The sequence below is a fragment of the Sebastes fasciatus genome, chromosome 8, assembly GCF_043250625.1.
Source record: "Sebastes fasciatus isolate fSebFas1 chromosome 8, fSebFas1.pri, whole genome shotgun sequence".
In the NCBI taxonomy this organism is placed as follows: Eukaryota; Metazoa; Chordata; class Actinopteri; order Perciformes; family Sebastidae; genus Sebastes; species Sebastes fasciatus.
This window is the reverse complement of record NC_133802.1, coordinates 30,444,055-30,456,359: the sequence shown is the minus strand read 5'-3', so window position 1 is coordinate 30,456,359 and position 12,305 is coordinate 30,444,055. Positions and strand designations below refer to the sequence as shown.

At 42.6% G+C, this 12,305-nt stretch overlaps 1 protein-coding gene across 6 annotated transcripts in view; it reads right to left on the bottom strand.

Moving 5' to 3' along the window:
• Positions 1 to 744: 744 nt before the first annotated feature.
• Positions 745 to 12,305, bottom strand: part of magixa (MAGI family member, X-linked a) — a 36,993-nt gene continuing 25,432 nt past the window's right edge. For 5 of the 6 annotated variants that reach the window (XM_074644960.1, XM_074644963.1, XM_074644962.1 and 2 more), the window contains exons 17-21: positions 6,986 to 7,180; positions 6,815 to 6,873; positions 6,476 to 6,622; positions 4,680 to 4,818; positions 745 to 3,432 (exon numbers count right to left, since the gene is read on the bottom strand). In XM_074644960.1, the coding sequence (XP_074501061.1) occupies positions 2,570 to 3,432; positions 4,680 to 4,818; positions 6,476 to 6,622; positions 6,815 to 6,873; positions 6,986 to 7,180 (1,403 nt within the window). In that variant the 3' untranslated portion in view covers positions 745 to 2,569. Of the gene's footprint in view, positions 3,433 to 3,652; positions 3,741 to 4,679; positions 4,819 to 6,475; positions 6,623 to 6,814; positions 6,874 to 6,985; positions 7,181 to 12,305 lie in introns of all 6 variants that reach the window. The other variant, XM_074644965.1, reaches the window with a different exon arrangement.

The window sequence follows — 12,305 nt, the reverse complement described above, 5'->3', positions numbered from 1 at the left end:
TCCTCCTGCTGTTTGAGAGCAGGATTGATGATGAAACTTTTGAATCCTTACTGGTCGTCTCTGGACCAGAACCTGAATATTCAGACCCATCATTAGAAGCGTTAATAGTCCAGGCTGTGTGATCCTTCCGATCACCAGCAGGCAGTCTTTAGAAAATGCATAGAAGAAAGATCAAAAATGCCCTTTAGAGAGAGCAGGCTGAGGGGCGGAGCTAAAGGGCAGCACACAGGTGTGTGGGCGTTGTAGTGTAACTGCAGTGTGCAGACAGACAGACAGACAGAAGGTTAAAAAAGAAAGCATGATGTCATGGATGGATGAGGGAGTTCAACATGTGTCTTTTAGGTTCAACATCTTTACATGCTACATTTTTATTTTAGTATTAAATTAAACAATGTAAACTACAGTAATGCATTGGGACGTCCCAGTGGCCCTGTAGTCCTTTAATATTGATAACCTGCTGATACAGAGTCCGATCACATACGTATATTGACCTAAATGTTCATTAAATGTATGTAAATATAAAACTGATCATCTTGATCCGATATGAATGAAAGTTTAGCTGGAGAAGAGAGATCATCTAAAGAGAAGAGGTCTCACGCTGTTGGAGTTGTTGGAACTACAGAAACGCTAAGAGTGGAGCTTCTTCCCACACAGATGATCTTTGGCTGAATACAGACATGAAAAATGTCAGTTCTAGAGCTCATCGATTAGTCGATCAACAGAAAATTAATCTGACAAATATCCTCTGGTGCCAGCTTCTTTAATATGTTTAAGATTTGATGCTTTTCTGTGTCATATTTGATCATTAATTAATTTCTTTGGACTGTTGGTTCACTTTGTTGACAGACATTTTCTGATATTTTATAGATAAAATTAAATAATTGGCAGGTTAATCAAATTAGTGTCGGCCCTAACTTCAACCATGACATGAAGGTCGCTGTGTCTCTGGGAGTGGGTCTACACCTCAACTCTCAAATATAAAAACAGTCAGTACAGGAGAGCCTGGAGCTCAGTGTGGGACCAGGGGTCTTTGCGTTGTCTGATGAGACGTGACGGGACATGGCGGGGTGTGAACAGGAAGTGGCGGGGTGTGGTGCGTGGCTGTCGGTCTGCAGGACGAAGGCTGAAATAAAATGAGGCACTTGTTATGATTTAGAGCTGCATGTCCTAGTGTCTTGCTCCACCATGGCGGTTGCTATAGAAACAGGTCATCCTGCTGGCCGAGTTGCCGTGGCGATGCTATGGTTATTGACAGCCAACAGGACCACAGCTGGACCTGAACTGTGTGTGTGTGTGTTATGGCTCTGTTACATCATCAGGGCAAAGTTTTTTTCTTTTTTACAAGCAAGCAGGCAAATCAGATCATCTCTGGTCTATTTAATCTCTAATAATAATAATAATAATAATAATAATAATGTCATTGAGCCTTTACATGTTCAGCTTATAAAAATAAAAAATCATTCCAGTGATATTCACATGCTCAGATACACAGAATCACAGAACAGCGTCTGAAAAGGTTCTCATGTTGTTTGCATACGAGTTTAAAGTTGGAGAGGTGATGATGAGGAGGAGGATGAAGGTGATGAGCAGGGCCTGTATCACACGGACTTCATCTGACTCTGATTCTGATCGCTGGTATCATGAAGCTGGTTCTCGATCTCGATTCTGGCGCCCAACAACACAGCAAGATGACATTTTAGATGTGTAACTTTAGCCCACTGCTAGTGTTAGCCTCCAGCTAACACCGTGACGTAGGTTAGGGTTAGCTACAGAGTCTCTCTTTTGTCTCTACTGTTCTGTTTACTCCCTGATATTTTGTTCTTTAAAAGGTATTGAAGAGGTTCAGACTCCACGATATCAGCCTGATTATTATATATTATTAGTTCCAATCATTATGTTATTGAGTCTGAAAAGATGTATAACTGCTGCAGCGTTGGAAAAAGAGTGTAAAAGATATTTATACACTTTCAGGATTCTTGTCCGGAATAAAATAAACTTATTTAAATGACATAATTAATATAAATCTCCATCTTTCTGTTAGCCGTTTGATCTCAGATTCTCCTGACCTATAAAAATATTGCTCTTTGTTATTTGCCTCTTTATTATAAACCGTCAGTGATCTGATTGGTTCGTTGTCGCTGTCGACAGCTTTTGATCTGATCCTCTGGAGTTAACCAGGCTAGCATCTGTTACCATGGTGATGTAGCCCTGTTACCACCCTGATCTACCCAGCATCGTGATACCAGAGAGTCTGAGATAACGCACTCATCTGGCGCCGTGATACAGGTCTCAGGATGCACTGAGGGATGATGGGTAAAATTAAAATAACATTGTTAATTCGACGGCTGTGTGTGCACCTGTTATGTCATTGGCCAATCAGAGGCCTCAAAACCCACCCACCAGCCAATCAAAATGAAGTACTCGTCTGCTTTAATTGTCTGCTGTCATCCAATAAGACGCAGGAAGAGGCAGGTCTTCTCTCAGCAGGCCAATCAAAAAAGCCCTTATAAGTAGCCTTTAAAAAAAAAATCAGCGAATGAAAAACGAGAATGCCCTCGCTGTGAGCCAATCAGAGAGAGAGCCCGCCGGCTAGTTCCCGCCCACCGCGCCGACTGCCAACCAGAACCTGTGTCAGTTTCTGCGGGCTCGGCTTCAACCAGGGGCCCGGGGCATTCCCCTGTTGCCACGGTGACTCTGCTCTCCTCCAATGAGAATCCTCCTGCCACCCCGCTGTGGCGATGCTGGCTGCTGATAGGCTGACCTCTGAGAGGCTGGTTGCTGATTCGCTGTCAGACAGACGCTGGTGCTCGTCATCGTCCATCGGCATGAGGAAGGAAAACGCTACCTTCTGAGCTGCACCTGAGCTCCCAGAATGCTTTGCGTGGCGGGTGGTGGTGCTGTCGTCTCTCCGCTCTCCCCTCTTCTGCTCCTCCCTGACGGTTTCTGTCGCCCTGCTCCTGCTCTTCGTCTCGCTCCTCCTCCTCCTCTCCTTCACGCCTCCTCCAGACTCCTCCACCTCCACCCCCTCCGGCAGCATCAACGTGTCCCAGGATCGAGCACTGATCCTGGGTAAGCTCCTGCTCCTCTTCCCCTGCTCCCTCTGCTCATGCCGCTTCTCCTTCTGTCTGACAGTCTGACTTCTTCTCCTCCTCTCCTCCTCCTCCTCCTCCTCCTCCCGTGCCTCCTCCTCCACCACGTCCAGGTCCAGATCAGGAGGCCCTTCCCCTCCTCTTCCTCCTCTTCCTCCTGTTCTTTGTTTGGTTTCTCCCTCTCTCCTCGTCCTCCTCCTCTCTCCTCCCCCCTCTCCTCCTCCTGTGGCGCCTCCTCCTCCCCGCTGCTGGCTGAGGGAGGTGGTTGTCATGGTCACTGTTTCCACATCTTGCTCCTCTGTGTGTGAAGAAGAGGAGGGGGAGAGGGCTCCTTCCTCAGGGCCTGGCAGACAAACAGAGAAACAAACATGAGCTACAGTTCCTCCGACGTCCACCACAGGCTGCTGTGATCAAACACACATGTAATCAACATTTGATTTAACTGTGACGCTCACATGATAAAGACAAAGCTCTGATGGCTGCAGGTTGTTGATGGAGAACTAAAGATGGAGGGATGAAAGTGAAAGGAAAGAAGAGCCAGAGGAGAACAGGAAGTTACCAACCGCGAGTTTTCAGTGCGTCCAATCACGTAGAAGCAGGGTTCCCCCTGTTTAGAGTTGGTCATACAGAGAGACAGGCTGGACAACTCCACTGAGGAAGAGGAGGAAGAACAGGACAGGAAGTACAGGAGGAAGGAGGAAGAGAAAGTAAGTCAAGAGAAACCCAGAGCTGTGATTGGACGATTCAGGTTCAGAGAGTCTGAAGGAGTTTTACTATAGAGCCTGTTAGTGTCCTGGTTAGCTGGAGGCATAACAAAGGAAAGACAGCTGGAGGCAACTGGAGGCTAACACTAGCAGTGGGCTAAAGTTACACATCTAAAATGTCATCTTGCTGTGTTGTTGGGCGCCAGAATCCAGACATCACATACATTAGAGATGACAAACTGTGATTTCTCTTTTTGACTGACTTTACTGAAGGATAGTTAACTTGCTAATTCCATCATGCTACAGAAAATGAGCCCAACAGCGGACAGCGCTGCGTCACGGTCCCTCCGCCTCACTCTAAAGCCCCCTGAGGCAAATTTACTAACGTCAGCCAGCCGTCTACTCCTCCTGAAGTAGTCTGCCAGCGGCGTAAGGGTCGGCTAATCTGGTCCCGTTGGTTAATGTTAACTTTCTCGACTCTCTTGTGATCCTGGAGAGTGAGTGACGGGACATATTGACAGTATTTTTTCAGCCATTGTTAAAAAAAACAAGCCAACAATACTTGCTAGCCAGCGTTAACTAACGTGTTCAGAGAATCATTCTGCCTCCACTTAACGCTCCGCCCAAAAAAAACCTCATCATGTTAACTAACAGAAAAGGGGGCCATAGACAATCTCTTAATTATTTTAACTTTTAACACCTAAAAAATTTTATTAGTCGACACAGGAAGTTCTTCATCAGTGGTGGAAAGTAGCTTTCTGTACTTCAGTACAATTTTGAGGTACGTTATTTTCCATTTTCTGCTACTTTATCCTTCTACTCCACTGCATGGTACCATCACCTCCAGACAGGTGGAGCAGTACGGAGACTGCTCAGGTAGTCTCACCGTAGTCGGGCACGTATCCGTTTCCCTTCTTGAGGATGAGGTGGATCCGATGTCCTCCTCTCCTGATCTGCTCCACAGCCTGACTGTGAGTCATCCCTGATGTACTGTCTCCGTTTATCTCCACCAGCTGGTCCGACACCTGAGGACACCAGGGGACACCTTCAGTTAACATCACACCTGAGACACCTGGGTCACCTTCAGTTAACATCACACCTGAGACACCTGGGACACCTTCAGTTAACATCACACCTGAGACACCTAGGACACCTTCAGTTAACATCACACCTGAGACACCTGGGACACCTGGGACACCTGGGACACCTTCAGTTAAGTTTTATTCACTGTATACATTCAAAGAATGTGTCGCTGTATAATAACGTAAGAGCATCCTGACTGGCACACCGATCCTAAACCCTGAATGATACTCTACTATACTATAGGCTACACATAACACAGGAAAACAGTTCAACTATTAACACTAAACGCATCACGTTAACCCTATAATGTTCCAGTGTGAATATTATTAGAGTATTATAGGCCTACTATAGAAGATGCACAGCCCAGGTATAATAATATAGCTATAAAAACACTTATGACTAGCACATTATAACATGCCTTAAGAAATAATGAATATATAATAAGGTACCAGCTGATACACACGCCAACATGTGAATAAGAGAGTACTGGGACTTATTTTTTCCCACTTCAAGCCCTAGTTAACTATAAGATGAGAAATCAGTCATGATGACTCCAGACACCTGGTGGCAGCAGATCGTTAGGACCAACAGGGAACACCTGGACTGTCTCTGCCTGTCTGGAACTGACTGCAGCTCAGTTTCTCTCTTTAAAATGTCAGAAAATTGTTTGTTTTGTTTGACCAACAGTCCAAAAACAAAATGAATTCAGTTTGAATGATATAAGACGGACAGACGGACTGCAGAGAGCAACAGAAAATAAGCATTTCTGCGTAAAAGAGCTTCTTTCTGAATCAGGTCTTTATTAGATGTGAGCTGATGGTGAAGGAATGTAGAGCAGGAGGAGGTCACACACTTTCTATCTCTGGTTCAAACTGTGGACTGAATGATGATGACGGGTGTCATCCTGCAGCCTTTAGGGGGCGCTAAACGCAGCACGTGTTGTTGAATATTTGAAGGAAGCAGCTGGATGTTGAATGTTTGATGCTCAGAGTGTCACAGCTGCAGACAGAAATTAATGATTTAATGAGGGATGTTTTATATCTGCTGATGTGAAGAGATATCGGAACCAGAGAGGTGATACTGATGATCTCATCTGATGCTTCTAATAGTGTGAACCTTGAACCTGATTCACTAGTTAAAGCTACGTTTTTAAACTGAATATTTGGGTTTAATACTGCTGGACAGATGAAACAAGTCAACTTGTGCTTTGATAAATTGTAACACTTTTCACCAAATTATTTAATTAAGAAAATTAAGTCAGTTTACAGTTGTTTTTTTTGCCAAGTACCTTTGTTTTTGAAAGGTACTACTGTATATAAATAAAGTTATTATTATGTAACCGAACTCTAGTCCAGGACCTGGTTGTGGTGTGAGGTCCTGAACCAGCTCACTGTAGGAAACATCACCACCAGTCATCCTCTGTTGTTGACTGGAGGTCTCACTCTGAACCAAAGTGCTGGGCTGACGGGACGAGTCTGCCGGAGACCGAACAAGACTACTTCCTGCAGCTCCTTCACAGTAAAAGCCTTCCTGATTCTGTCTTTTACTGTGAAACAGCTGCAGGAAAGTGGTGGGTTACAGATCTGTGTGTGTGTGTACCTGTATTTTGTTGCTGCGCTGGGCCGGCCCCCCCTCCATCAGTCCCAGTACATACAGTCCCATGTTGTACTCGCTGCCCCCCCTCAGAGAGAAACCAAACCCTGTAGGACCTCGCTCCAGATCCACACTATAGAACCTGGACTCATCCTGACACACAAATATAAACACAAATCATTTATTGAGTTTGTGTAAAAAATTAAGATACAGCTTGAATTTCACTAGAGAATGTCTGATACTCAAACATGCCTACTAAGTACTACTAGTACTACAGGTATACTGTTACTGCTACTATAGTTGTACTGAAGACTTCAGATCTCAGAGCAGCTCCCAAAGACTGACCTTTGACCTCCCTCTGGATCCTTTCATCAGCCGTCCATCAATCTCCAGGTCTGCTCCCTCTGACAGAGACATGATCAGTGTTATAATACAGTATTATTGTAGTAGAGTGGTGTTGGTAACAGGCAGTGGACATGAGGCTTTAGTGGAGGGTATTAGTGTGTATTGTATTACGGTGGCGTGGCGTGATGCTCAGTCTCAGCGTGTTCCCGGCTCTCCTCAGGATCTGGGCGAGGTCTCGATGCTGCAGACCTCCGACAGCTCGCCCCTCCACCGCCTCCAGCTGGTCTCCAGGCTGAATCTGGCCACTGCGAGCCGCCGGGCTGCCGCGACGCACCGTCACGAAGCGGTGAGACATCAGGGACGGGGCTGTCAAAGTTAACATGATAATAACGCAACTTGTGATTTTTAGGTTGTAGCAGGTTCAGTTTTAAAGCTAGAGTGAAGATACTGGTATCATTTGAAACTAGAAAACCTGATGAATCCATGACATGTAACCACGTCATACTAGCTTGTCGTCAAGGAGCTTAAATAACACTGCTAACTTAGGCTACATTTTGGCAAGGGAAAACTGACATGGACATTTTCAAAGGGGTCCCTTGACCTCTGACCTTAAGATGTGTAAATGAAAATGGGTTCTATGGGTACCCACGAGTCTCCCCTTTACAGACATGCCAGCTTTATGATAATCACATGCAGTTTGGGGCAAGTCATAGTCGAGTCAGCACACTGACACACTGACAGCTGTTGTTGCCTGTTGGGCTGCAGTTTGCCATGTTACGATTTGACCTTATTTCTTTATGCTAAATGCAGTACCTGTGAGGGTTTCTGGACAATAATTGTCATTGTTTTTTGTTGTTAAATGACATCCAATAATAAATATATACATACATTTGCATAAAGCAGCATATTTGTCCACTCCCATGTTAATAAGAGTATTAAATACTTGACAAATTTCGCTTTAAGGTACATTTTGAACAGACAAATGTGCGATTAATTTGCGATTAATCGTGATTAAATATTTGAATCCATTGACAGCCCTAGTTATAACGACTTTAGAACCATTTTAAATCTGTTTTAGAAGCAGTCAGATTCAGCTCGTTCCTGTTTTGTGTCTAAACGGAGAGAAAAACAACATTTGTGGGAGTTGGTTCTTACAACACACACACACACACACACACACACACACACACACACACACACACACCTGATCCTGGTGTTGAAACCTCAGAGAGGAGAGAAATTCTCAGAAAGATTTTCTGGCTCAGAAACATTAATCACAAGACTAAACTGTTTCTGCTCCAGCAGAGAGATCACATGACCAGCAGACAGACAGTATTAAAGTGACCCTGTACCATGAACCAATCCGACCACTGACTGTTTGCACAGTTTCATGTTGTGAAGTCAAACAGCAGAAGATAAAACCTGAAGGACAGAAACACGCTGACTCCTGATAAACAGCTGGATGGAACATGTGAAGAACGTTTCTCAAACCAAAGAAGTCAATCTAAACTACAGGATCCTGGTCTTCTCAGTGTCCACAACAACACTTTCACAACACCGCTTCTGATTTGGATAAAGTTGAGGTCTAGGCTAGTTTATGCAAATCAGGGGCGTCTGGCGTGACTCGCCGCCTCTGGCAACTCCCTGGAAACTTTTAAAATAACCGTTGTCGTGAGCTGATTTAGGTTGTATAAAGGACGGAACCTGCCAAAATCAAAAACAAGCCCTACAGCCCCCTCATTTGCATAATAAAAAGATATGTGTAAAGAAATAAATAAGTATGGGGAAATAAATAAGGGGTGAAATGCAAAGGGAGAATCGTGCATAAATATATAAATAAATACATAAAAATAGAAAATAAATGCAAAAATAAATGAATAAACTAAATGCAAAACTAAATAAATTACCTTAAAATGTAATAAAAATAAATAAATTACTTTAAAATGTAATTAAAAAAAATACATAAATAAATAAAAGGGAAAATTTAACAGAGGAATAAACAAAAAAGGGAATTAATACAAAGATAAATAAATAAAGAAGCAAATTAAAACAGAAATATCAATTTATGTCACATTTAATCAATTAATTAATGGCTACATTTATTTTCTATATTATTTTTGCTACATTTAATGACTTATTTATTTATCAGGTAATTTATTTATTTATTCATTTATTTTTCTTCCATAAGGTCGTACTATAAATGAGGACAGCAGTGTTTTAAATTAAACTGTCACCACCTCCATCACAGGGCTCAATACTGGCTCCTCTTCTGATTATATAAATGTAGAAAATAATTAAATAGATATAATGTTGAGTTATAATACAGTTATGGATAATATAGGTTTCTGGAGGTTCATAGAAATGAAATGAAACCGTTGGTATGTGGAGCATTGTTCGTTAGTCTCGGAGACACAGTGAGAGACTTTGGCCTGAACAAATAAACTAGAAACAAACAGGATTTATAGAGAATAGACTGAAACAGGAACAAACACCAGCAGGTCCTTCAAAGTGACTTTAAAGGAACCTTTAATATATCAAAGAGTCAAAGTGTGTGTGTGTTTAAACTGAACACAGAGGTGGAGGGGTGAATGTTAGCATGAGAGCTGATAAGCAAAGAGCTGAGTTCAACAAGCTGAGAGAGAAACACATGAAGAGAGTCTGATGTTATCAGACAGAGAGCTGGAAGGAAACAACCATCGCTGGGCCTCTAAAATATCTCCAATAACATCAACATGACAACATGAAACCACACAGTTTATAACCTCTAACAGCTCTGAGGTGCAACTATAATATGTATATGTATAAGTATAAGTAACTTCAGCATCCTGCATAAAAATGTCTGTACACATCAGACCGCCACATACGAGTACTTCGCATTAAGTCAAGGCCGCGTCCCCTTTTGGGAGATAGAAAACCAAAGATCTCATAGACTTCAATGCAATCTGACCTATGTTTGGATTGTAATTTTGACAAGTTATACTTGTATTGACAAGTATACATTCATCTCTTGTTATACAAACGTTTGTTTTATACACGTCTTATAAATATTTTGCGACCTTGCCTGAACCTGAGCGTTGGCGATACCTTAATAAATGAAGGTTGATCGCCGCCATGTGCCTTCAGTCTTCCGTTGATGTATGACTGTATTACTAAAGGAGGTGAAAGAGTCCCGCGTCATCAACATGTCATATCTTTGGAGTACAACATATGCAGTAAAATCTGGTCTGCACTTGCCAAAATTGAGCCAATCGCGATGCACGACCGCAGGTCCAGTTACACTGTGCATGTGTTATACTCCATACCCTAAGACTCGTGTCCCAGCCTCTTTCAATAGGCCTTGGTATTACTGCAGCAGCCGCCCACTCAAACTAACGTTAGCTAGCCATGCTAGTCACTGTCACCAGCATCATTTATCCATTTAGCACACTGACAGTGAATATTCACGTATCGTATGAGCCTCAGATCATTTCATCATTTTCTCTCCTGTGACGGCGAGTTTCTTTTCCACAAAAGGGAGCGCAGCCTCGGTGATGACGCCATGCTGGTCTGGTCTATAGCTTGGAGCCATAAAGACCCTCTATTATATCTTTTTTAGGACACGGCAGGGGAACAAATCAGAGATCGGCGTTTTTGGATTTATTGTTGGTGCAACTAGCTACACAGCAACTCTTCAGCATAGCGTTATTACTGTTAGCGGTTTGTTTAAAGTAGAAGTTTGGACTTCTTCTGTTTATTCTGTCACCGTCTACGAGGGACACGGGACTGGTTTCCCCCAGAAAGCCTACTCTGGATGACGTATTGCCGGTCTGATGTATGGAGAACCAATAAAATACTAACATTTCCTCCTCTTTCCCCCCCTCTAACATCATCATCATCATCATCATCAGCTACATGAGCACAGAAATACAACTTTCTCTTCATCATTGACATCCAGCAGGAGACCTCTGTGTGACAAACTGGAGCGCAGGTGAGTCTGAGCTTATTGTACTGTGAAATTGGACACACACACACACACACACACACACACACACACACGCACACACACAGCTCCACATGGTTGAATTATGGATAACGTGACTATTATTAGACCAGTTGGTCTTCAGGATGCTGAATCTGTTCACATGAATGGACAGAAATAGTGCAGTGCTCGTACTACTATAGTATTTACTGTGTCACGATACAAAGTGGGTCAAAAGCAGTAAATACCAGGATGTCCTGCTGGCTATTCTGACCCACAATCCTCTGGGACGACAGCACTCTTAATAATTCATTTAACATTAAGTGGATTAATGAATACTTAAAAAACAAGGATAGTGTTTTTGGTTATCTGCCCTGATCAGTTTCACCTGTCCCTCATTAGTCCTGCACTCACCTCACCTCACTTCACCTCCTGCTCACCTGTTCTCACTTCTCCAGTAAGTCAGTCACTATTTATCACCTCAGGTCCTTTGTTCATTGCCTGTTTGTCTTTCGTTCTGTAGAGTTTAGTTTGCCTGTTACCTGCCTGCATCCTGGACTCTCAGTGTGTGAGCCTTTTTGTTCATTAAAGTCTAAACTTTCTCTAAACTTTAAGTGCAATTGTCACAACTGTTTGACGGGACATCACAACTCTATTGCATTTCTGCAAAAGGTAGTAACTCACCCAAAGCACTTCATTCATGCTTCAAAACCTCGTTATTGTGTCAGTAGACTGGCCACCAAAATGAAAAGTTGTTTTGTCATCATGTGAGCCGTACTGGTTAAAATGTTTAGGTGTTTTTTCACCAGTCAACCCTGGAAATGTTTCTGATTTGCAAATCTGTTTTGTTGACACTGACTGTACCACACTAGAATGTCATGTCAGTTTTGTCAAGCTGAAGGCTGTCGTGTATCGCACTGAGCTGTTCAGACTCCCAAGTTTACCCGGAAAAGTCAATACTATATTCACAGAAACAGAATATGTACATGTGCGTTTACAGTAACTGTATTTAGATACATAGATTGACATATATTATTATTATATACTGCTGGTAGTTTAATCTATAATAATTAATCAGCATTTATTATTCTAATAATATATATTTAATTCTTCTCATGTTTCGTTTGTAGAAAACGTCATTCTAACTCTTTAACTTCCTGTTTCACTGTAAAAGTCCTTTCATCATGTTTAATGTCTATAAACTGAACGTCTGAACATGAAGTCACATCTGGACACGAACACACAGTCAGCTGAGGCTTATTGTTACATAACACACACACACACACACACACAGACACACACAGACACACACACACATTGTTTTTATATCATCAGAAATTGAAAGCTAAATGTTTTTTATAGTGAATTCTACTCAGACTCTACTTAGTTCAGCAGCGAGTTTCTCTGGAGACTTTCCCCCAGGTGTGTGAGTGTGTGTGTGTGTGTGTTAGTTATAGATCAGTCATCAGGTGATCATTAGAGTGTCTGTTACTGATTACACTCTCAGAGAGTTCACATTGAACCCCCGTACCC